Here is a 27,530-nt window from a genome sequence, read left to right on the forward strand (position 1 = left end):
AAGTGTTTTCGGTTGACCTAATTTATGCAGCCTATAACAATCCTTTAATGGATGTGAATTATAGAAATGTGATGGTGTTATCTGTATGCCAGGTTAAAGAGATGTGTTTTTAGTCTAGATTTAAACTGACAGAGTGTGTCTGCTTCCCACACTAGGCTAGGAAGACTTTTTGGGTGCTAATTAGGAAAAATGATTTTGATATTCTAGGTATTATCAACTGGCCAAACTTTTGAGATTGCAATACACGTGAAGGACTATAATGCGTTAAGAGCTCGCTAAATCATTTAGTGCCTTTTTCAGTAATTAGCAAGATTTTAAAATGCATGCGATGTTGACAGAAACGGGCTAATATGGTCATACTTCCTGGTTCTAGTAAGAGCTCTATCTATTTTGGACCAGCTGGAGTTTGTTTATCTCTGTTGTCATTTTAGACTGAAAATTAAAAAAAATTGCTACTTCAACCACAAAACTTGATTACTTTTATGGCACTAGCTATGTGACCACAAAATAAATTGTGGACTTAATTTGATAAAAGCTTAATGGTCGTAAAAAATATTCAACACTTGTTTTGTTTGACCACCATAGGAAATTAATGGGAAATACTCAAAAATATAACAATACAGAGAATATTTTGCATGTACAATCTACAAATCATCTACGGTGCAGAAAACTGGAGTGACACTCTAAGATATCAAGAGAGCAAACTATACATCAATATATGGTGTGACTTTAACACAATAGCAAGTTTTTGCAAATCCGGAAAATAAAATCAATATTTCAGCCACAATGTAAAAACACGGACATCAAGGAAGGGGTACCCCACATAGCAACATTTTGACGTCCCAGATCCGGCCCACATCTGGCACACGTGGAAAGATGATCTGGCCCACATGCAGCGTGGAATGATGGCCCTTGGGTGACTGACTCCTGTTTGCCAGATCTGGGCCACAAGCAGGCCATAGCAATGCCACATGTCAGCCAAGAGCAAATAAATAAACCGGACCTTATCTGAGCCACAAAATCTGTGTATATTAAATATGGAGTCATTTCAGCCTTAATAAGACTGTTAAACAAGCAGAATTACTGAAGGAAAGAAGAGAACAGAAAAAGAGATGAGCAGAAACACAAGAACTACAACTGACTTCCAACCACAGCCTAAGATGAAATCGACTGAAGATGAAAGAAGACATTAAATCTCTCAAGATCTCAGCAGAGGAGGATTAAACAATTCCAGAAAAAGCATTACCAGCTTCACTTTTTACTAACCAGACTGACTTTATTTCTGTCAGACGTCTACAAAAGTTTTTATTGAGAATTAACAGGGGTTTAACTCTAATGTGTTTCATTTGAAGTCACCATAACAGTGATTAGTGTTTCCATTAGTTGGGCTCTTAGCTCTTATTATATTGTTCGTCTTTTTTGCTGCTGTGACACTGTGTTTCTCAAACACATTTGAAGCAGCAAAGAAAGCTAAATTGAAATGAGATCAGGGGGCTGTTCCATAAACCAAGATTAGAGTATAAGCCAGGCTTATTTCGGTTAGTCAGGCTTATTTTTGGTAGATTCGGTTTCATAAAGCAAACTTTAAAAAGTTCAAACTCAGTTACCCTGGCAACTTATGCTGGGAAACTAGCCTGGTCCAGGGCAGGCTAACTGTCAGGCTAAGCCTCAGTTGTTACACAGATCCTCTAACACTGACCAACAAGAACACAATGATATTACCACTGACACTCTCTCATACCATTATTGGACTTTATTAACCATTATTAGTCCAAACATAAATACACAGTATACAGAAAATCAACTTAAATAAGGCTACAATGAGAAATTAGACAATATAGACTTATGAATACATTTCTCTCTGGTTTGTTTGGCAGCTGTAGTACATGTTTATGATTATTAGAAGAACATAGAACACAATCTAAAAAAAAGCTTTGTAAAGCAGAAGTTAAAATCACAAAATTAAAAATAAATAATTACAAAAGCACAGTATGAATTTTAACTGGTAAGATGAATCTGAGCTTAGTAATTGACAGTATATTAACCTACATTTGAATATATCATAAAAATACACTTGTAGGTTTAAAACTCTAAATAAGGCACATCTAATGTCCAAATAACATATGGGGCCCTATCTTGCACCCAGCGCAATTGACTTTGTACACCGACGCATGTTTCATTCCTATTTTGCACCCGCGCAAAGCGCGCTTTTCCCTCCACAGAAGCACGTCGCTAAACTAGGGAATGAACTTGCGCTCTCTGGGCGGTTCAGCGCAAAAAAGGAGGCGTGTTTTGGCGCAAACGTTCCCTGGTGCTATTTTACTGTTCCATAAAACAATTGCGCCACTGGCCAGAAAAAACCTAGTCTAAAGTCAGTGGCGCGTTGCGCGTTGTTCATTATGCTATTTTAAGGGCGCATGCTTGACCATAATGTATAGAGTGCACAACGCTCATACACTGTGATTCTCTAATCTACACAGAAGCAGCAGTTTTCATTTTTGCAAATCATATTATTACAAACGATAGATAGATAGATAGATAGATAGATAGATAGATAGATAGATAGATAGATAGATAGATAGATAGATAGATAGATAGATAGATAGATAGATAGATAGATAGATAGATAATTTATTATAAATATAATAATTTATTATAAAAGCATACATCTAGCTTACACATTTACCCACATTATTATATGCCTGTTTAGCCGAAGCTAATTTGGGTGTGTTTCTCCCATCCCCAATGTCACTTCTCTCTCTTTTACGGCCGTGACGAGAGCGTTGCTCTCCTCGGCTGTGAACCGCTCCTGGCGCGCGCCTGGCAAATCCGCCGTTATAATAGCAATACGCCAAGGAAAAAGTGCGTCTGCTCTTAAAGGGAATGTGAGATGTCGCTCTGATTGGTTTATTTCACGTTACGCCCAAACCACACCTATGAATAATGAAGCTACTTCAGACCAACCCCTTTTAGATTTGCGCCCGGCGCAAGAGTCATTTATCCCGCCGGGAAAATAGCAACAGCGCCGAGACCCGCCCACAAAGTTACTTGCGCTTTGCGCTTTGACACTTGCGTTTCAGATCGTTAAAATAGGGCCCATACAGTATATATATATATATATATATATATATATATATATATATATATATATATATATATATATATATATATATATATATATATATATTTATTATGTACTTTATTATGTCTTTCAATTCAAACACATTTAACACAATTATACAAATTGACAGTTCCTTTAAAGACATCATATTTTCCCCCAATAAATATTCCCTATTTTTCCTTCTATTTTTTTTCTTTTGTGATAATACCCACCAACACACATGATTAGAACAATAACCAAGAAGTACATAGTTAGACACTTTTACATATGATTTAAGGGGGAAAAGACAAAAAAACAATAAATAAATATTAATAAAAATGTAACATTCACATATTTATATCAAACTCTTATAATGACACATAATTCCTAATAGTTATTCAAGTAATATTATTTGAATATCAAATATTCAATATAAAATAAGCAAATAAATAAAATAACAAATAACTAGCCTAGAAATAAAAGGGAGGGAGGGTTATATAAAAATTTTGTTAATGTAGACTAATATATATTCCTTTATTTTAAGGAATATTCTTTGATTTTAGAGTTGCACATATCTTTTCAAAATGTATACATTTGCTCTTAATTTCATGTTATCCTCTTTATAATGTAAAGTACATTAAGAATATATTATATTATATTTATAATAAATAAAAAATACATTCTAGAAACTAAATCTAACCACTCATTTAAAACTGGGGATTCTTGCTTTATCCAAAAAATTATTGCATTAAAAGCTGTAATTCTCAGCATTCTAAATAAATATACATCATATTTATTAAGTAGCATAGGTCCTATACCCAAAACTATATTTTGTATCTTTATATATTTAGTTTCTTAAAAAAAAATCTTCCCTGAATAGGCTACTTCTGTTCACTAAAGTACTTCTGTTCGCTAGAAGTTCACAGCAACTTATCCAACATCCTAAAGATAAATTATTATAATTAGAAGATATTACTAGTGTTATAAAATATCGCATATTAATTTTCCAAGCAAAATGTATATTTTAGTCAGAATTATTGCGCTCCTATTTGCCGCGCATGCGCGCAGCGGCTCTCGTTCAATATGAAGATTAGCAGTAAAATTGATACATTTGCATGACTTTCTAACATTTACAGATGGAGAATATAACTGTAAAATGTAAGTTTTGCACTGAGGGAAAAAAAATGTCACAAACGCATAAAACAGCACAAAATATAGGCTGTTTGATGGTGGATCGATTTGATCCACGATCGACCTCTAGGGCTGCTTCAGAAACGCGTGCACACGCAATTATCTAGACTTGATAAACCTGGATCAAATTAGTGAGATTGCGTGAACTTCAATTACCTTTTATGGAACCACTTTAGCCCCAACTTATTTGTTAGGCTCATTCGAGTCCGGTTTTGGAGTTTAATCCCCGCTTTTCTAAGCAGCTTTTATGGAACAGCCCCCTGGTGATGATGGTCGCATGTTGGTGGTTTTAAAATCATTATGAAATAGACTGATTTACTAATGTCTTTTGATTAGTACTGTGTTGTACAATTAATATATTCACATCACAAACCCTGTGTTACTGCAGCATGAGATACAGCAATATTATAACAAACATGAGCACAAAAAGTTAATCTATGATAACACACACAGATATCAACAATGGTAACAATCAAAAGTACCTTGCTGCAATGCATGCTGGGTAACAGCATAGTACAAAACTCCCAGCATACATTGCAACATGAATAAATTATGCTGCTGAATTATCCTATTATTTTTTTTAATTCTAAATATTTGCTTTTATTTTTTGCTGTTGTTTTTGTTGTGACATTTAGTAGCTTTTCAGTGATGTTCTGAATTGATCTGTTTATCTGAATATTTTTGATTGTCATCATTGTTGATATCTGTGTGTGTCATCATAGATTACCTTTTCGTGCTCATGTCTGTTAAAATCTTCCAACTGTTTGTTATAATATTGCTGGATCTCATGCTGCAGTATCATAGGGTTTGTGATGTGAATATTTGATTAACTTTATTAATCCCCAGAGGGAAATTTAGGTGTCGCAGCAGCACAACCATACAATGAATAGATTAAAACAACTTTAAAACAACATTCCCAAACAACACAGACTCATTCTCCAGTATCAAGTCGCAAAGCATTGTGATTATACAAAAACATAAATCATAAAAAGTATGTCATCTTGAATAACACTGATTATACAACTTAATTGCAGTAGGAAAAAAAGACTTCCTATAACGCTCCCTGTAACAGCGTGGATGGATTAATCTTAAACTGTGAGTACTCATAAAATCACGAACTATTTCATTTAGGGGATGGCAATCATACTTCATCATAGAAGAGAGTTTCCCGATCATTCTATCCTGTATTATCACCTCTAAGTTGGGTAACACACTCCCTACAACAGAACCTGCCTTCTTTATCAGTTTATTAACATTAACATTAACAAATATATTAACAGTACAACACAATTGTTAGATTTAAAAGACATTAGTAAATCAATCTATTTCATGATGATTATAAAACCATCAAAAGGTAACCATCGTCAACTGATCTCATTTCACTTTAGCTTTCTTTGCTGCTTCAAATGTGTTTGAAAAACACACTGTCACAGCAGCCAAAAAAAAACAAAAGAAATAATAAGAGTTAAGAGCCCAACTAATGGACACACTAATCACTGTTATGGTGACTTAAAATGAAACACATTTCTCAATAAAAACTTTTGTAGACGTCTGACAGAAATAAAGTCAGTTTGGTTAGTAATAAGTGAAACTGGTAATGCTGTTAGTGGAGTTGTTGGCTGACATGTGGCATTGCTATGGCCTGCTTGTGGCCCAAATCTGGCAAACAGGAGTCAGCCACCCAAGGGCTTTCATTCCACCCTGCATGTCATTGAGAGCATATGTCGTAATTTAGATATATTTTATGATGGAAAAATGCGGTTTTACAGATGCTAAAAAAGTGGCTTTCAAATGAAAGATTCAAGCTTGGAATTTAGCCCAAACCCAGAATGCTGCCCCATATCCCCAGCTGGGAATAGGAACCAGCCAAGAGTGAGTCGTCGGGGTGGCGGAGAGATGCAGAAAACTGTTGAGGTAACTAGGTGAGTCGGCTGTGTATATATACACTGTTAGACCTTACCAGGTTTGTTTACAGTAAAATACTGGCAACACTGTTACCAGTAATTTACTGTTAATTGTACAGTTCTTTACTGTAATCTACAGTGTCACTGTAAAAATGCACTAAAACTCAAGTTTACTCATTTCACTTGCAGAAACCAACTGCCTTAAATTGACCAACTGTCATTTAAATGTATGCATTAATAACGTGAGCAAAGTATTACTATGAACTTGTTTCATTTGAGACCACTAAAGAACTTTTGTAAATAAGGAGATTTTCACTGGACCAGCAACTACACAGTCATCGCCTGTTAAATAAAGCAACATGCAGCACATCATCAAAGTTTGTAGATCTTCTTCTGGACTGAAGCACAGGCTCTATACTCTTCAGTACAACGGTGACCCACAATACAAGATTTTACAGTAAACTACTGGCAACAGTGTTGCCAGTATAAACCTGTTTTATAACTTACAGTTTATTGCTGTTAAAATACAATTTGCGGGTGTGACTTTTTATCTTACATTGGTAACCCTTTCAACCTCACAGAAAATTCCACACTACAAAGAGTAAAAAGTAACAATGACGCAGTGTTGCAGTGAGATAATTAAGAGAATATGTAAGTGATTGTTGAGCATTAGTGATGAACACCTGCACAAGCAGAATCACTGAAGGAAAGAGAAACACACAAGCAGAAAATAGAGAAACACAAGAACAGAAAATAGAGAAACACAAGACCTACAACTGACCTCCAGCCATTACACATTATTATGCTTATTATTAACCAGTATGACTTTATTTCTGTCATACATCTACAGAAGTTGTTGTTGAGATGTTTCATTGAAAATGTTTGGTTTGAAGTTACCATTATAGAGATCAGTGTTTGCTTTAGTTGGGTTGCTGATGCTATAACATTAGTGTGTTTTTTTTTTGTTTTTTTTTGCTGCTTGAACTGTTTTTTTGGAAGTCACACTTGTGCACACACACAGATTATGAATGATTGCGGTTATAATGATTATGACGACAAAATCATCATATTGATTGTTCATTCACTAAGGAATTAATTATCACTCATTCAGAGTCTAATCCTCAATCAAAAGTGTTACATTACCACCACTGTGAAACCACAGCAAAAAAATTACAGACTAATTATTTTTAATACATCATGCATAAACCAAAAATAAAACAGAGCTACACTGTCTTTTAGAAACAAAGAGATATCACAATTTAGCACATGAATCTCAATAATGATGGCAATATTATTTTATTTTTTATTCATGCAGCAGTGCATGCTGGGAGTTTTATACTATCCTGGAACCCAGCATGCATTGCGACATGAAACTTTTGATTGTCACCATTGTTGAGATTCATGTGCTGATTGTTGATGTCTGTGTGTGTCTGAGACAAGCAGGAGTTAAATAAATTTTAATGCACTATATGATTACGATATTTTTCAGAAGACCTGATTACAGAAATATTAATTTCATGTTGTAGATTCACAGATACATGCTAAATATTAAATACCCATAAATTCAAAGCTTATATATAGGAAAGATCTGAAAATCAGACATGTCCAGAATGATTGTGACATTATCACAAAAGCAAAACACACCTGATCAAGTTCCTCCTGACTTTTTCTTGCCACAACAAATGTGCTTTTTAAACTCACTGTTACGACAGCCAGAGAGAGATGAATGGTAAGAAGTCCAGGGACAAGAGACCAACAAAGCAAATACTGATCTCCATTATGGTGACAACAAACTTTATTATTAACTTAATCTCTGTTAATTCTCAACAAGAACTTTTGTACATGTATGAAAGAAATAATGTTAAACTGGTTTGCAGAGCCGGACAGTAACGGAGTACATTTACTTGAGTACAGTACTTAAGTACAATTTTGAGGGATCTGTACTTTACTCAAGTATCATTTTTGGGGAGTACTCATGACTTTACTCAAGTACATTTGAGAGGCAAATATTGTACTCTTTACTCCGCTACATTTCTATCCATAACCGTGAGTACCCGTTACTTCTTCTAAAAAAAAAATTAAAAAAAAAAGGAAAAAAGAAAATTCTCGGAAACCCTCAATTTGTTGTTTCCCTCTCAAACGTGATTGGATTGTGCAGGCGCCACTGATTGGGACAGCCTATCAGCAATCACCTTCAGCTTTCCGCCAAAGTCAACTCCATGGTCAGATTTAGATAAGAGACGAAACCATGGACGAAACAATGGATGAAGACGCAGCAGGTCCATCCCGGGAATGTGCCAACCCGTGGCCCCACCTCGCCAGACTATTTCAATTTTCTGAACAAGTTAAAGGTGCATTGCGCAACTTTTCATGTTAAAAATACCCGTTTTCTAACCCATACATGCTTAAACAATTGCCTGATGGGCTGACTGAGCCCTTCTCTGATCACTGCGATTGCCTCTATAATCCTGTACAGTAAAATAAATAAGAGGGATTCGGGTCGGAATCTGAGACTGGGCGTGACGTCATGCGCGTTCACGGCACGCTCATATGTCTGGCAGGTTTGTGATTGTGTATGCGCCGACGCCGCCATTCTCCGTAGAAAATGGATTCTAAGAGACCGGCTTGTAGTTCATTTCAAACACCAACGCAAACTCCACGTAAGATAAAAAAAAAAAGAGAACTTTTGTCTAGTGCAACCAAAAGGTCCAAATTGGAGTCAGACAGGCGTCGGGGTAAGACGAGAGTAAACATAGGGAAGGCTTTCAACAAATGGAGAGATCTCCGGTCTGCTCTAGGGCTCAAACGGGATCCTCAGTTGGCTTTTTTCTTGATAAAAAGGTAAGATATATCCCATTCTCTAATGTCTGATACGGCCAATAATGACAATAAATGACGATCCATAAAATGTGTAATGCTTTAGCGTAAGCTAGATAAATGTACAATCGGAATAGGTTTTACTAACTTACCATTGTCAGTGATCAGGTTCAGAATGATTGTGATATAAAATGCTGATATATAAGTTAGATACTTAGACACAAATTTTGAGCAAATTACTGCTTAATTACGATGTATTGCTATTGGAATATGCTACTTAGCTGATCAATAAAACAGGCTAAACCCCCGCAAATCTTCGGCGGATTAGCCTGTTTGGCTTTTATGGTAACGTCATAGTGCCACTTGATTGTTTATTACCTTGAGACATTTGGGTGTACTTTGTTGACCGACTGTGTATGGTATGGTATCATGATTACAATTTTGAGCTTTTACAAAGTAATAACTTATATTGTTCATGAACGTGTTTCCATAATAATAGTCATAAGTGGATACAGTAAACACATAACACAGTTCAACATGGAGATAGATGGGAATAAAAAACGAAGTTTTCTACTACCCCCATTTTTTCCCTCACACATAAGTGTGTTATTTACTCAATTGCCTTTCCTTTCACATATTTTAAATTACTTGCAGATTTAAAACTTTATTACCTCTGAAGACATTATGATTGTAAACAAAAGATTTGTGCGGCTGATGCTCCTTGGGTTATGACCAGCTCGAGCTCGTGCAAGCGTGCGTGTGCGTGTGGTCCGTGAGCGTGCACACCTCTGGTTGCAGTTTCGCTTGCCGCCAGAGGGGGCGTAGTTCTGCGAAAACTCAGACTCTCGCGCAATGCACCTTTAATGATAGTTTTCGCTTCAAGTGTTTGCTGTGTTTACCAATGTAAGCAGTAGTAATGCAATATTTAGATAATGTACTCTTGTACTCTTGATACTCAAGTACTTTTAAAAACAAGTACTTCAGTACTTTTACTTAAGTAGACATCTGACTGTAGTACTTTTACTTGTACTTGAGTAAAATTTAGCAAGGGGTATCTGTCAACCCGGTATCACGACAAGACGTGAAATAATCACGTTGGTCCCCTTTGGAAAACGTGTAGATGTCACAGTTTAACGTCCTCAAATGTGAATCATACACGTTTGCCATTGAAGATATCTGTACAATTTCCTTACCATTTTCTATATTATAAATGTAAGATCCCTTCTACTCCCACACCTAAACATACCCATTTTATAGACAATATTAAAATGATAAAACGTATGGACAGATATGTGTATGAAAATGGCATTTTTATGAACAATATGGCATTAAAAGATAGTTTGAGCCACGAATCCTACCCCTAAACCTAACCATAACCATTTCTTAAAACTACCTAGGCAACAATTATAAAGAAAAACAACAGACAGACGAGTATAATCACAATAATTTATTTATCGTTCCTAATAACCATAATATACTAACCTTACAACACAACATCGATTCACAAAATACATCAATTTTATTAGCTTGATGTAATCCAAACCTTCAGAATCCATATATTATTTGCAAGAAAAAGATCCAAACTCAGCCCTTTATCCAGTAATCGTCATCTTGACCGTAAACGTCAAACCCCGCGCTTGTTATGATGAATTCAAATTCAAAAATTGCGCCCTCAAGGTTACTATGGTTACGGCAATATCAAACGCTCATTGGCTCTCGCCTCGCCTGCTTCGTCACAGATTGCGTCATGCACATTCACATTTGAAATGAAGCGCGCAGCCCTCAGAGCGAACCGAACTACCGAACCGAAGACGGATTAACATTTTCATGGATTTGAATTAATAACTTAAATTCTGCTCTGTTACCTCATACAAAACCACTGCCAGAGAGGACTGCGACACATCGTCACGTGAACAACTTTTGGTACCGATTTTGACATTTTCTCAATAAATAAATTATTGTGGATTATACTTGTCTGTCTGTTGTTTTTCTTTATAATTGTAGCCTACGTAACTTAGTTTTAAGAAATGGTTATGATTAGATTGGGGTAGGATTAGCAAACGTCCCGGGTTAATGGTACGTGTAAGATTCACGTTTGAGGGTACGTGTAAGATTCACGTTTGAGGGCGTTAAACTGTGACATCTAGCAGTACACGTTTTCCAAAGGGGACCAACGTGATTATTTCACGTCTTGTCGTGATGTACTTTTACTCAAGCAATGAAGCTGTGTACTCTGTCCGCCTCTGCTGGTTTGTAAACTGTTTTCACACTCAGTGTGGCTGGAAGTCAGTTGTAGTTTTTGTGTTTCTCTGAAAAAACAGTTCTTGTTTCTCTGTCCTTCAGTGATTCTGCTTATCAGGTGTTCAACAGTGTCTCAATTCACTCACTTCTTTTCATTCAAGTGGACCATATTAGATAATTAATGTAGGTAATAGTGAATGAGGGTATAGGGTGTGATTGGGAAAACAGCCTCTGAGTGTCGACTTTGAGAGCTATTCACAGTATATTCCTGTAGGCTAGTTTTGTTTTCTACTATATATTACTGTTTTAATGGAAAATGGTATGATGTTGTCAGAATTTGGTCTTTTTCTACAGCAAGGGTTAACAGTGTAGCCTATATATCTTGAGCTGATGAGATAGACTATTAGTATGTGCTCCTCCCAATCTTTGTTTATAAAACATAATTCTTCGCTTGAATTCTGCAATCTCTTGAGATGCAGACACATGTGAGGCTGACAATATACTTGCTTAATAAGTATTAGCCTACATTTTTAAATCTTTATTTGAATATGGCAACATGCTACTTCATTCTACAATATTTCTATGATTAAATCACTGACAGAGACCCCTCCCCCATCAGCCAATCACTGTGTGCAGAGAGGTCAACCTTTCTCTTACTTCTCTTTATTCCTTTGTAAAAGTTGGTCTCATCAGTTTTGTGATGTATATTATATGTTTTGGCTGCATATGAGGAATGTGATGTAAAGAAAAGAGCAGTAAAGATTCAGAACATTAAAGTGACAGAAGTGATCTCATATGCAGAAGCAATTAAGAGAGGCAAGAAAACATCAACGGCCAGTCATGGCAATTTAAAGTCCGCGTGAACCGGAAGTTGCAAACGACTTTTCTCCAGTGCTGTGACGTATTTCCCAGTGAAAAGGAATATTGAACAGAGGGCAGGGTTTTACTCTAGCGCTCCTCCTCTCCATCTCTCGCTCATAGCAGACTAACGGTTTGAGGGGAGTGGTTAAAGGGATACTCCACTTTTTTCGGAAATATGCTCATTTTACATCTCCCCCAGAGTTAAACAGTTGAGTTTTACCGTTTTAGAATCCATTCAGCCGAACTCCGGGTCTGACGGTACCACTTTTAGCATAGCTTAGCACAGATCATTGATTCTGATGAGTCCAGTAGCATTTCTTTCAAAATGACCAAAGAGTTTCAATATTTTTCCTATTTAAAACTTGACTCTTCTGTAGTTAAACCGTGTATTAAGATCGACGGAAAATGAAAAGTTGCGATTTTCTAAGCCTATATGACTAGGAACTACTCTCATTCCGGCGTAATAATCAAGGAACTGTGCGGCTGTACCATGAGTGCAGCAGGCGTAATGATATGACGCAGCGCCTGAAAATAGGTCTAATCAAAGAGTATACTCTTTGGTCTAATAGGTTAGACAAACTTAGTCCCGGTCACGTTGGAAGAAGTTACCGAGCTGGGGACTATTTTCAGGCGCTGCGTCATATCATTACGCCTGCTGCACCCATGGTACAGCCACACAGTTCCTTGATTATTACGCTGGAATGAGAGTAGTTCCTAGCCATATAGGCTTAGAAAATCGCAACTTTTCATTTTCCGTCGATCTTAGTACACGGTTTAACTACAGAAGAGTCAAGTTTTAAATAGGAAAAATATTGAAACTCTTTGGTCATTTTGAAAGAAATGCTACTGGACTCATCAGAATCAATGATCTGTGCTAAGCTATGCTAAAAGTGGTACCGTCAGACCCGGAGTTCGGCTGAATGGATTCTAAAACGGTAAAACTCATCTGTTTAACTCTGGGGGAGTTGTAAAATGAGCATATTTCCGAAAAAAGTGGAGTATCCCTTTAAGCGTTTCCCAAACCAAGCCGTCAAACATACGTCATCAGAGAAGGTCCTCCAAGGCAGAGGGGAGGGGCATTTTCAGATTTTGATTAAAGATTACAAAGCAAAAAAATTTTTTTGTGTGGATTGACTTGCATGGATGAATTGTTCACCACAAAACTAACAATTTAGGCAAACAAAGTAAATGTGGTCAATTTTGAATTCATGTGGACTTTAAGTACAGTTAAAATGCCTGAGAATGAGAGGAGGAGTCATATGGGTGACAAAGAAATCTCTAATAGTGAACACAGTTCCTGATATTCATAGCAGAAGTGATTAGTTGCTTAGCCAAAAAATATAGTTTAAAGAATAATAAAGAATCAAGATCATAATCAGGGCAGCAGAAAAATACTTGGAAGAAAAAAATATAAATATAGAAACAATTAATGAAGCGCTGACAGCAATTTGATCTCCTGAAAATGAATCAATACCAACAGACTGTTTTTCACTTCATTTCTCACATATTGTAATCTTTTAACCTTTAATACTTTTGCTCCAGTAATGGTGTTAATGTCTGTAGAGCTTCCTTCATGACATTTTTTTCCTTTTACCTTTCCTACTGACTTATCTGCCATCCAACATTATTCAAAGTTCCCTCTGTACCTTCATCCATCCCATTCATTCATTCATGATTAACCGTCAATTCCCATGTTTAAATCACTGCTCAGTGTTGCATACCGCCATCTACCTCGTACCTTCATACTCGAACATAATAACAGAGATGGAAAACCAACAAGAAAAGCAATGGGGGCCTCTAGTGGCCAAAAATAAGTCCTTAACCCTGACAATTTGATGAACATTGACAGTTATTGTCCTGAATTTAATCACCATTGAACTAAATTGTGCTGAATAATGACTTTAGTTGTCTTTTGTAGAGTAGCTTTATAACTGAATCAAATTTGTTTCACAATTGATGAACTATGCAACACTGACACTGTTATTGAGCTGACATGATTCAACATTGAATTGACTTGAGCTGGATAATGACACTATTGCCTTCTCTTTTTTTTTTTTTTTTTTGCTTTGAAGCTAATAATCTGCCAAAACAATGTGTTGTATAGCGCTATATAAATAAATGTGACTTGACTGTAAAATAAAGTGCTACCTTTTTTTTGTTTATACTAAAAAAGTGTCCATATGTATCCTGTATTTATAAAAGTATATGTATGTAGAGGTAAATCTATCATATAATGTGACTACAAAAAGTCAATGCTTTTTTCTATCATGGCAACATTTCCGGGGCCAAGAGTCAATGCTTTTTAAAATACCATTGATATTTTGTGTAATTGTGTTTCAGAGCTCCAAGAGTCTGAGTCACCCATGTCCATGAATCAGGCAGACCGTCCTACTGTGTTCACTGAGCTGACTGATTCCTCTGCTGGTAGTCTACTGTACTGGGCGTCCTGTGCCTGCAGCCTTACAGATATGGTGCAGGCACTGGCTCATGGAGCTGATGTCAACTGGGTCAATGGGGAAGACAGCAATCGGACTCCACTAATGCAAGCCGTACAAGGGGTCAGTACTTGTGGGACAAATGACAATACATAAAGATGATTTAGACCAAAGGGATCTGTAGGCAGTTGCATGCAGTAGTTCGGTTAAAGTACTGTTAAACACTTTAATGAACTTAAACTTCTACTGAATATGTCTTTATATATTTGTGTGTCCAGGGTTCTCTGATCACCTGTGAGTTCCTACTTCAAAATGCTGCCAGTGTGGACCAGCAGGACGTTCGTGGCAGAGGACCATTGCATCATGCCACCATACTGGGTCATACTGGGTAGTTATATATCTATAACTTTTCAAAAGCTAAAAAAAACATATGACACCATCCTATTTACTAAACTACATTAAACAGCACAACTATTTGCAACTTTGATAATGCACTTCCTTATTTTGCAAAGTTCCTGGGTCAACATATTTAGCTGATCCTGGAACAACAGTCCTGTCTGAAAATGTAATCATAACCATATCCCTACCCATAAGTAATTCCTAAAATTAGAGGGAAATGACAGATGAATAACACTGATGTAGAAACACCTAACCCTGGTTGTAAGCCTAAACTTGACAAACAGTAAACTTGTCCCTCAAATCTGATTGGTTGACTGCAATGTTGTTCCAGGATCAACAAAGATGTTACCCTTTATAATGTTCCCATTATAAAATGGGAAATAAAATAATTATGCTTTGTCGCATAAGTTTTGTTGTATCACAAAAAAATCTGCCCTTGAGCCATTTTCATACATACTTTTGCAAATTAATATCATATCTTTCGCATCCTAAAGATTTTTAAAATGCAGAGAGTAATGAGACAATTGAATTTTGCAGTTTACTGCTATTATTAAATTAGGACATTTAAGTAGCTTTTATTAACATGCCTTAGAAAAAAAAAAACATGGTAACACTTTACTTGAAGGGGTGTGCATAAGACTGACATGACACCGTCATAATCATGACATGACACATGTCATGAATATGAAGGAGGTTTTATGCATGTTTATGACAACTGTCATTAAGTGTCATTCGCTCAATTATGACATTTTTAATGCAAATATGACATTGTGTGAGATTTCTTTGTTATGGCAACTTGACATTACTAAGACAACACAATCTGTCATAAATATGTCATAAACATGACATAGCGGATTAATTATCAGACTTAAGAAACCACTTAGCTTTATGGGTTAACATTTCATTAAACTGTCATGTGGTTGGTTTTGACATTGGCTGTCATGAAGCCATTATAACATTTTAATGACAAATTAAATTTGTACCACTGTAGTTGAGGTCAAGAAAAACATTCATGACACAGTTATAATGGCCTCATGACAGCCAATGTCAAAAGCAACCACCTGACAGTTTAATGAAATGTTAACCCATAAAGCTAAGTGGTTTCTTAAGTTTGATAATTAATCTGCTATGTCATGTTTATAACATATTTATGACAATTTATGTTGTCTTGGTAATGTCAAGTTGTCATGACAAAGACACTGACAGGTTAGATGTATTGGTTTATGTCAAGTTGTCATAACAAAGACATCTCAAACAATGTCATATTTGCATTAAAAATGTCATAATTGAGCGAATGACACTTAATGACAGTTGTCATAAACATGCATAAGACCTCCTTCATATTTATGACATCTGCCATGTCATGATTATGAAGGTGTCATGTCAGTCTTATGCACACCCCTTCAAGTAAAGTGTTACCAAAAACATTAATGGTGTGTTTCTTGAGACAAAACAAAGGCACTGCCATATATCAGTGCAAGTTGCTTTCAGTTAAAACAGCTCAAACATGCATTTTAGTCTGGGACTAGGCTTAAGCCTTGTCTGTGAAACCGGACATTGCATTTGAGACTGCAGTGACAAGAGTCCCAGTAACATTACATTTGTATTACATTATAAATTTGGATCTTGAAGTACTGGTACTTTTTACATCCATAATATATAATAAATAAAAAACAAAGCTACAAATAAAAAACTATATGATCAATTAATTGAATCTATTGACTGCCCTAATTTGCTATGTTTTTATTTTGCTATGTCTTTTCCTGTGTTGATGTGGTGTCAGTCAAGTATGTCTGTTCCTAAAACGAGGGGCCAAGCAAAACACTGTGGACGCTGATAACAGAAGTCCCCTGTCCATTGCCGTGGAGGCCGCCAATGCAGACATTGTCACCCTGTACGTCTCACACCATAAACTGCTTCCTGCTTCTTTATCAAAGAATAAAAATAAAATTTAAATCATGCCAATGTGTGATGGATCCTAACTTCAAATATTGTTTTTCTTTCCTTCGACTCTAAGGTTACGTTTGGCCAAGATGAACGAGGAGATGAGAGAGTCTGAAGGAGCTCTTGGCCTGTCAGGTCAATACCCTCACCCTCAGAGTCACACCGAGCAACAGTATAAAAAATGCATTCAAGAATTTATAACTTTACAATTACAGGAGTCATAAACTTTCGCTCTCCATCAGCATCAAAACAAATCCCCTGCAGACAACATAACACTGGTTGCCACAGCTGATGTGGATAGGAATGTTACAATTGTAGATTGGACAAACATCTTTTAGTTTTCATCTTTTAGTCTTTGTAGCATCCAAGCCATATTTATGTATTATATGTGTCTGAAACCATGTGTGTGACATCACTTGCCAGCCATTAGCCACCAGGCAGCACTCTCTTATTACAAAAATGCAAATATTGATGGTTGATGCAAATCAGATCTGAGGGGGCACAACCCTTTTGCCCCCTTGTGGCGCCGGCCCTGCTCCTGTGACACACGTCACACACAGACAGTTTGTTTTGCAAACACAAGCGGCTTCTGAAGACAAAGCTGGCATGTCTATGCGACATGTCTGTAGTTTCAGTAATGTATTACGCCACGTCACTATGTCATCACGTTCAGCCAATCACAGATTGGCGTGTGTAAACACGTGCTTTAGACAACGGAGCAGGCCTGTGCGTCAAACCATGGCTTTGAGTTCCATTCGAAATGGAATCACTGAAATGTGGTCATATTCAGAATCGGAATAATCTGAATTTGATTTATAAAGATTTATAAATATTAATCGAAATTCTGTTTCATGTAAATAATTCATTTGAAGTACCCACAGTTCATAAACACTCACTGCCCACTTTTTTAGGTACATCTTTCTAGTACCGGGTTAAACCCCCTTTTGACTTCAGAACTACCTTAATTCTTTGTGACATAGATTCAACAAGGTGCTGGAAAAATTCTTTAGAGATTTTAATCCATATTGTCATGGATAGCATCAGGCAGTTTCTGTAGATTTGTCAGCTGCACATGATGTGAATCTCCCTTTCCACCACATCCCAAACGTGCTCTATTGGATTGAGATCTGGAGACTGTGGAGGCCATTTGAGTTTAGTGACTCACTGTCATGCTCAAGAAACCAGTTTGAGATTATTTGAGCTTTGTGATCCATGGTTTCATGTTGTTTAGGCCAAATTTCTACCCTAACATCTGAATGTCACAGCCGAAATCGAAATCGCAACGTTTTTCCAATCTTTTTTTGTCCAGTTTGGGTGAGCCCGTGTGAATTGTAGCCTCAGTTTCATGTTCTCAGCTGACAGGAGTGACACCGGTGTGTGTCTTCTGCTGCTGTTGCCTGTCTGCTTCAAGGTTTAACATGTTGTGCGTTCAGAGATGCTCTTCTGCATACTTTTCGGGTGTAACAAGTGGTTATTTGAGTTACTGGCCATTCACCTCTGACCTCTGGCATAATCAAGGCATTTTCACCCACAGAACTGCCTCTCACTGGATATTTTCTCTTTTTCGAACTATTCTCTGTAAACCTTACTGATGGTTGTGTGTGAAAATCCCAGTAGATCAGCAGTTTCTGAAATACTCAGACCAGCCCATCTGGCACCAACTACTATGCCACGTTCAAAGTCACTTAAATCACATTTCTTCCCCATTTTGATGCTCACTTTGAACTTCAGCAGGTCATATTGACTGTCTAGATGCCTAAATGCATTGAGTTGCTGCCATGTGATTGGCTGATTAGATTTTTGCGTTAATGTGCAATTGAACAGGTGTACCTAATAAAGTGAGGCCAGTGAGTGCGGGCAGATTTAAAACATTGAAGAATACCTTGAAAAAGTCAAGCTACTGAAGAAAAAAATAATAAATGACTGTACATAATTATTAAAATTAATTAAAAATTAATATATGTCTTTGTTTATTTGAATATGATTTTGGTACATACAGGAACATTACAGTAGCTGAGAAGCATATATGGACATTAAAACTAAAACAGTGTGTATGTAAACATGGTCATTTATTAATCTGAACACTGTACACATTGGTTGAGTGCACTTTCATTTTCATATATACCTGTCATTTCCGTTCTGTTCCGAGAGTCTCCACTTGTATTATATTATCCAATGGATTGGATTTAATATGAAATGACAATGTGTCTCATGTCTTGTGAATGCTGGTTTAAAAACTACCTCATGCTAATGCATACAGAATATGTTTTTTAAGATTTCAAGGTAAGACACTTTTATCACCATTTCAGAAAATTCTGATTTATGTGCAAGGTCTTTAAAGATGTTACTCTTCTAGCATCTGCTACTATCTGAAATTAAACTAACCAGCATCAAATCCCAGTTGTTTTTCATGTGTTGTCAAAATAATAATAATAATAATAATTGCATATTTAAGCATATTTAAAAATCAAATTTTATGGTGATCTGCATGTGCTTGTAAGATTATACATATCCACAGATATAACCACAACCTCTGGCCATATATGCTAATTAATTAATTAATTAATTAATTAATTAATTAATTAATAGTAATCCTACATACAATTCTATGATTAATCTATGAGAATTACAATAAATACCATCATGAGTCATTGTATAAACTAACATATACTCGTTTTATGAAGCACACTTTAAAGTTACTGTACCAGTTAAGTAAAAACCAGTATACTCAAGAGGAATTTGTTGGACCAGTTCTGTTTTACCTATTCGTAAACATTAGTCTTGCATTGCTTTAATGTTACAGTATTACGTTTGTTTCTTTTTTTTGTCTGAGCTGACAAATCTTTACAATTCAAACTAATCACAATGCGTAACCACAGTGTCAGCAGGGTGATTGTGTTTATGGTGCTGTAACGTCTGTAATGTTATGAAAATCTCCTGTAGCCTGATGAACAGTATTGTATTTATACTAACTGAGGAGCAAAACTCTAGTACATATGCAGATGCTTGGATAGTATATCAGAATTCAGTTGTGTAAAAGGACACTGAGAATTGAACATAAAGGCTATGTTTGGAATAGCAATCTACTGCTGCAGTATGTATATTGTACACAGTACACAGTACCTACTTCGTTTGCATAATACAACCAGAGCATACTAGAGGAGATATTGTAACCCACAATGCATTGCGCTCAACTTTTAACATCTCATCAATGCATTATTTGACTGGGCTGCCAAGATACATTTTTATAGAAAATTTGATTAATTACAGTTAGGTCTTAGACTACAGTGTATAATATTTTTTGAAATTTATATTTTTTCTATAATGTGTTTCACATTTTTAGTAGCTGAGAGCATACAGATAATACTGCACAATAAGCAGCACACTAGTGTTTGAATTCTAAACATAGCCAAACAGTAGAAATATAATCCAGCTTCCTGTCAGTTCTTACAGTTTTTTACAATCGCTATGACAGTTTTTTCAATACATTTAACAAGTTTCCTAAACTCTTAACGCACCAACACACCTAAAACACACAATTGGCAAAACGGTTAATTTCATGCTCAAAATCACACATTGTAAACTAAACTCCAAAACTAATTTTCAAAATACAATAATACACTAACACAATACACTGTGTCTAACAAAACACTGCAAACATGTTTCAAAATCAAATAATTATTCAAAACACTAACACATGTTCTCTTCCAACAGGAACATTTAGTCAATCATAACACAATGACAATAAAAACACTAACATCAGATGGAATTACAGAAACTACATTATTTTATATATGTCAGGTCTGCCCTTATACAACAGACAGTATATTGTATTGATCATAGATTGTGTTTTGCACTGCAGTTTCTTTTGAAGTCTCTCTACATTTTTGTTTTGTTTGTAATGTAAATGCATGCATTTTGTTGTTGTTTTTTTGCAGCAGAAATTCAATACAACAAAATAAATGCCCCTTCTTAGAGTAGCTTTATAGAATGTATGGTTTATGAAAAAAAGAAGACAGAGACAGAATTGCTGCAGTAACGGCTTTATTTGCTACAGGACATTTCTGCAAGATAACAAAAATATGCAATATAGCTGCCATTTACAGTATTACTGTATGTGAAAATACAAAATATACAAACAGAAAAAGCCATCTTCTAATCTGCGCGGTCTTCTGCATTTGTCCACGTTCTCATCCACATCACACCTGATATCTTCCCTGGCAAGGCATCTTGGGAAGAATCTTTTGGCTTGCCTTATCCACCCCTGGCAGTGTTCAGCTGTGATGTCTTGGTATGCAGCATCTTTTGCATACAGGAGGGACATTTGGTCCTGTGGACTATGGTCAAAAACCTTTCATCTCCAGGCTGAGAAAACTCCTCAATGGGGTTGAGGAAAGGGAAGTAAGGGGCAAGGAAAATGGACATCATCCTGATGGGCGTCAAACCAGGCTGTGACTGCGCCGGAATGGTGGAATGCCACATTGTCCCATATTTGCATAACTTCAATCAGCTGTTTCTCACTAGCAATGGAATAATGTGAAAATACAAAATATACGAACAGAAAAAGCACCAGAAGAATGAAAAAAAGAGTCATCTTCTAATTATTTGCATAATTCAATCAGCTGTTTCTCAGTAGCAATGGAATAAAATACAGGGGATATTTTTGTGTTTCAGTTCACAATATAAACAGCTGTTTACCTTGACTTTAATGTAAGGTTAGGTTTAGAACATGGTGTTATCTGTTCTGACATACAGTGTTAAAGCATTGGTAAATTTGGCAGTAAAAATCCATTGTTTTGGTCTTGTTTGAGCTTGTGTGTAAAAGAAGTTCAAGCATTTTAAATTTGTGTTAACTGTATGCATTTTGTGTTAAAGCAACAAGAAATGTGTTAATAGTATAGCTTACACAGACGGATGTAGTGCTAAGTGTTAAGAGTTTTGGAAAATTGTTAAATGTATTGAAAAATCTGTCATAGCAATCGTAAAAAACTGTAATGCTGAAGCTGTATGGAAAAAATACTCTTCTACTCTTATATTTTATTATTTACTCCACTACTGTTATATTCTGAAGTTATTATTCCATTTTGTGCAATGTACAAAGTTTTATTTTCATTCAGAAATTTTGTAAGTGAAATTATTAGGAAGTTGTCGATGGAAGGATTTTCTGGTGTTTTCACTTGTTTGTGAACTGTGGAAACTTTTGCGGGGATTTTTCAGAATCTGGAGTGAAGCTTGTTGCAATACACTGAAATAGCCATATGCTTTCAGAAAGGACTGACTGATTTATAGATGTCTGAAAATCCATATTGTATTATTGACAATTGTGAGTGCTGTTTCAAAGTTTGCAAAACTGAATTAGATGAACCAAAAGAAGCTTGATCAGAGTATTTCAATAGCAATGTCTAGATATGTTTGTGATACTACCACTGTACTAGCAAGAGGGTCTTACATGAGAGACCCCATGCACAATGCTGTTGTTGACCTCCTACACCTTCACTCCAGAGCTTGTGCTTTATTCTGTTCTCTCATTTTCCTGTCAATCTGCACTTTTAATACAAAAGATTGAATAATTACTTTTGTATGTAAATCATTACTTTTATGTTCATGCCTATGTGCTCTAAAACCAACAAACCACACCAACCATTGGTAAGTAACCAGCTTAGTGGCCAATCAGCTAGGACAAGCAAACAAACTTGTTTAAGATGTTTTTAGCAGGGTTATGATGCAGTTTTGTGGGACTGGATGTACTGACAAAGATTTACAGGAACATTAAATAAAGAACCACAACCCAACCCTCTATAATTCCAAAGGAAACTTACTGTGAACTTATTTAATTTGAACTTATAAATAAAACTAACACTGTTCAAATATGTAATAATGTGTACTGAAACCCTACTGAATTAAGTGGAAAAATAAAACAAAAATCTCTTGTAGCTAGCAATAACACATGTATGTGCTACAGTTACTAGCCAAAAGACTTCATCAGCAACTACTCTGTTATTGTAAAATAAAGCACATACAACATAGCATATACAGACTCAATGTTCTTTGGCCCAACCTCGACTTAACCACAGGCTAGACTCAACAACTCAATGGTAGCCCCAAAAACTCAGAGATAACAGAAACAGAATCCCAATATAAGAGAACACTAAACAGTAACATCTCCCCCTATATTATCTTTTGTAAAATATAAAATAACACTTAATTTCAATGTTTACTCACCTTATCAGTTATTGAGATCATGTAACTTTTTTCTACTAAGTGCAAAGTTCACTTACAAATCAGAGCTTTAGCGCTATAAAAGGACACTTTCCAATTTTTGGGGGGAAAAATATGCAAACCTTGGTCCCTTTCTTTTCACATTCCTGGAAACACTACATGGCATCCTCATTCTATCCAAGCAGAGGGGTGGACCAGAGCAGCCCAGGTGTGTGGTGATCTGGGACAGCACAAGTTTCCACAGGGCTGCTCTGGTCTGCAACTAGTCCATCGTTCACCCACAGTTATATTCCTCCCACCTACTCCTAAACCCAACTTTCCCCACTGTTTAGCTAGGTGGAACATCACTTGCTATGAAGATAAGGTGCTGTGGCCAGACCAAAACATGAGACAGTATACAGTCTAATTTCTTTCTCTTTTTTTATTTTGCATGTGTTTTTGTCTTTTTGTGTTTGGTTTTTGAAAGAATGAGCAACTTTCATTTCAATACACGGAATCCTTTATCTTTCAGAATTGTTCTAGTTTTCTCCTGTTTGGTATGTTCAAAAATACTGCATTTTGGAAATACTGTAAATAAAAAATTTTGTTACTGTATTGCATTTTTGTGTTCATGTATATTTGAGTAGGTATTCAGAACTGTAACAATCTTTTACAATCAGCTATAGTGTAACACTGACAATGCAAAAGGTATAAACTTACTGATGGGATTTCATAGTAATGTTTTGTGTTGAGCACATCAGTGTGTTGTTGGTTGGTAGATAGATCTCTTCAGACATTTGTCATTTTAGAGCAAAAACCAAAACCAAAAAGGAAACACCCATCCCTGCGACCTCTGCCGATACCCGGTCCTTCTCTGTATAACCGCCATCCAGAACAAACAGAGGAACCAGTGCAAAGTGTTGCATATCACAGCAACTGTGTTTGTACTACGGAGCTGGAGGGCATGTCAGATCTGAGTGGAGTAGCTGTGAGGAACTACTGAGTGTCGCTCGCCAGATTTCAGCGCCAGGACCCAGCTACATGACCACAACTAGATGTAGGCAGTAAACTGTATTTCTTTCATAAAATGTATGACATATTTGTTTAAGGAAATCATTTGCAATAAAATAGTTTAATGTTTAAAACTGTAGTGGTAATTATACATTCAGACTCATTTGTTTTTGTGTTCTTTTTATTGAAAACTTTGCAGTGTAAATAGTGAAATGAATTCAAAATATTTCTAATTCAAGAAAAGTAATGTGCAAAGTATGTAAAGTCACAAATTAAATGTTCCATATTAAACTGAAATAATTCACTTAATTACGTTTTTCTTGTCAATAAGAACTGCAATTACTGTAACTAGCCAAGAAATAAACCATAATTGGCAGAAAAAAACATCTTAAATCTCCTTTTATGACAGTTTGGCAACACATCAATTAATAACAACTAAATATTATGCAAATACTGAAAAATGGCAACAATCCTTGTTCCTTTTTTAGTATTGCATTGCTAGCGCTTAGACCTGTTAGCCAGCCTCTATAGTATGTCTAAGAGGTGGTATGTCAGTGCCAGTTGGAGGGTTCCTAAATAAGGTTTGAAAGAGCAGAACACTGTTACAATTTGTAAAACTGTTCCAATATAATTTCAAAGTGTACAGTAGCAACTCAGCACTTAAATGTCAGCAGTGTAGAATACAGAACAATTGTATAATCATGCCAGATGCTACCTTATATTTTTCCTTTAAATTTTCCCATTTTCTTTAAGCCTGGGCACCCGTCACCTTTCCATCCAACATAATTTCTTTAACAATTGTCCTGGTCAAAGACATAAACACAGCTGATAATAATAGTGTATGGGTGTATGTAAAAACAAATATTGCATCACAATAAGTGTAATTGTGATTGTCAAAACATTTGGTAACTAAATAGAATTTTATGAAGTTTAATGACAACATGTTACAATGTTTACATTGTACAATGACTGGTAGGATACAGTTTTTATTATTGCTTGACAAAAATTTCAAGATTTCAATTCCATTCTTGTGATTTGATTCCGATTTTGATCCAATATTGACTAATTTGGATACATGTTTATTTTACATTTTATTAAAAAAAATAATCTCACCTAATGCTGTAAACATAGAGGGCCCAATCTGCTGGTATTATTAAAGGTTAAAAATAACATTATAATTATAACCTTATAACCTTGTTTATTCGTGTACACTTACGAAAAAGAAGTATACTTCAAGTTCATTTTATGAAGTATACTTAAGTAATGTTCAAGTATATTTTTAAGTATACATTATGAAGTAAGTATACTAATGTCAATATGTACTAGTAAGTAAACTTGTAAGTGTACTATTTTAATACCGCTTGGAACTAAATTGGCCCACTTTTAGTATATAAAAGTATATGTTCAAGTGTACTATAAGTGTAACAGTAGTAAACTTTAAGTGCACAACTAGTTCATAATTACGTTTCTCATTTGTACTGCAAGTGAACTTATGGGTATACTAGTAATTTACTATTTTAATACTTGTAGCAACTTTGAAGTATACTCTCAGTAAACTACTAGTTTAGTAGTTTTATACTACAAGTATAATTGCAAGTTTTCTTTTAGTGCACTCTCAGTAAACTTCTAGTTTAGTAGTTTTATACTACAAGTTTTCTTTAAGTGAACTTAACATTACTATTTATGTAATTACTATGTCTACATACTTAAAGTTTACTATTTATATATAATTTTTGCACTTGCAGTAGGCCTATACTACTATGTTAAAATGTTATTTTTTATACTTGAAAAATACCTTTAACTGTACTTTAATTTTAAAACATTTTATTAGCTTCATGCATCCTTTTTTAACAAACACTTGAATGTTGGTAAGTTTCATAAAGAAAGGCAACATTTTAAACTAAAAAGATGAGAAAATCTCATTTTTGTCAAAGACTATGCCTTGATCAGATTCAGAAACGTGATCAAAACACAGATGGAGTAGATCGAGTCCAACAACCCCAAAGCTTCACAGTCGTTTTCTCTTCATGGGTTACGCTTCATTTCATTTGGAAACATTAAGCAGTTTTGATTTACAAGCTGTTTAATGTTTGATGATCACGTTATTTTACATTTGAGTGATCATTTGAGTACATCTTCTATCACTTGTTTCAGCTTCTTCGTCTCCTGTGTTTTGATCTGGAGATTTTGCACTAGAAGATGTGTCATAGCGCCCCCTACCGTATAACAGTGAAAACATGGATAGCTGGAAAATGCAGTCAATGGTGGGAAAAAGTAGAATTAGAGTAAATTCCTATGTACACTACCTGTGGACTAGCCTACACAAAAATTCAGATACGCAGAATTAGAAACATATCTGTTTTATATCAATATTTTCAAACAATGTAAGTTTCATAAGACTGTGTATGAAAAACTATGTAAACAAAGTATATTTAATAGGCTCCTTGATCAAAAGAGTTAACACAACTACAAGCCAAGTATACTTTGAATACTTATTTATACTTTTAAGTATATCTAGATCAAAAGATTGAGTACAAGTATTGGTCAAATATTCTTGGACTTTTCTCTCAATATAAATCAAGTACACTTAAGTGTATTTCTGAGAAGTACATAAAGTGGCTATGCACTTCTTGCATTGCATTGCACACCAGAACTAACTCCTTCCCATGTTCATTAAAGAGATGACATATTGCATTGCATTGCACAAAACGATCTAACATTGTGCATTGAAAAATAACATAGGTTATGCACTTTTTGCATTGCATTGCATTGCACACAGATCTAACTCCTTCCCATGTTCATTAAAGAGATAACATGTTGCATTGCATTACACAAACGATCTAACGTTGTACACTGAAGAATAACATAAAGGTTATGAACTTCTTGCAATGCATTGAATTGCACACCAGAACTAACTCCTTCCCATGTTCATTAAAGAGATAACATGTTGCATTGCATTGCACAAATGCATGTTCATTAAAGAGGTTCAAAAGAAACACCAATGTTTTAGCATCAGCATCCCAACTAAAGCAAACACTGATCTCTATAATGGTAACTTCAAACCAAACATTTTCAATTAAACATCTCAATAACAACTTCTGTAGATGTATGACAGATATAAAGTCATACTGGTTAATAATAAGTGTAATAATGTGTAATGGCTGGAAGTCAGTTGTAGTTTTTGTGTTTCTCTATTTTCTGTTCTAACAGCAGGTGTTCATCACTAATGCTCAACAATCACTTACATATTCCCTTAATTATCTCACTGCAACACTGTCAATGTTACTTTTACTCTTTGTAGTGTGGATTTTCCTGTGGGGTTGAAAGGGTTAACAGTGTAAGATAAAAAGACACACCCACAAAATGTATTTTAACAGTAATAAACTGTAAGTTATAAAACAGGTTTATACTGGCAACACTGTTGCCAGT

General features: G+C 35.5%; 1 protein-coding gene across 1 annotated transcript in view; it reads left to right on the top strand.

Annotated features, from left to right (window-relative positions):
- Positions 1–19,271, top strand: part of acap2a (ArfGAP with coiled-coil, ankyrin repeat and PH domains 2a) — a 104,051-nt gene extending 84,780 nt beyond the window's left edge. The window contains exons 21-24 of the mRNA XM_084411820.1: positions 14,455–14,672; positions 14,828–14,937; positions 16,732–16,842; positions 16,966–19,271. Of these exons, the coding sequence (XP_084267946.1) occupies positions 14,455–14,672; positions 14,828–14,937; positions 16,732–16,842; positions 16,966–17,116 (590 nt within the window). The 3' untranslated portion in view covers positions 17,117–19,271. The remainder of the gene's footprint in view (positions 1–14,454; positions 14,673–14,827; positions 14,938–16,731; positions 16,843–16,965) is intronic.
- Positions 19,272–27,530: the final 8,259 nt, after the last annotated feature.

Source organism: Rutilus rutilus (genome assembly GCF_951802725.1).
Source record: "Rutilus rutilus genome assembly, chromosome: 6".
NCBI classification, from domain to species: domain Eukaryota; kingdom Metazoa; phylum Chordata; class Actinopteri; order Cypriniformes; family Leuciscidae; genus Rutilus; species Rutilus rutilus.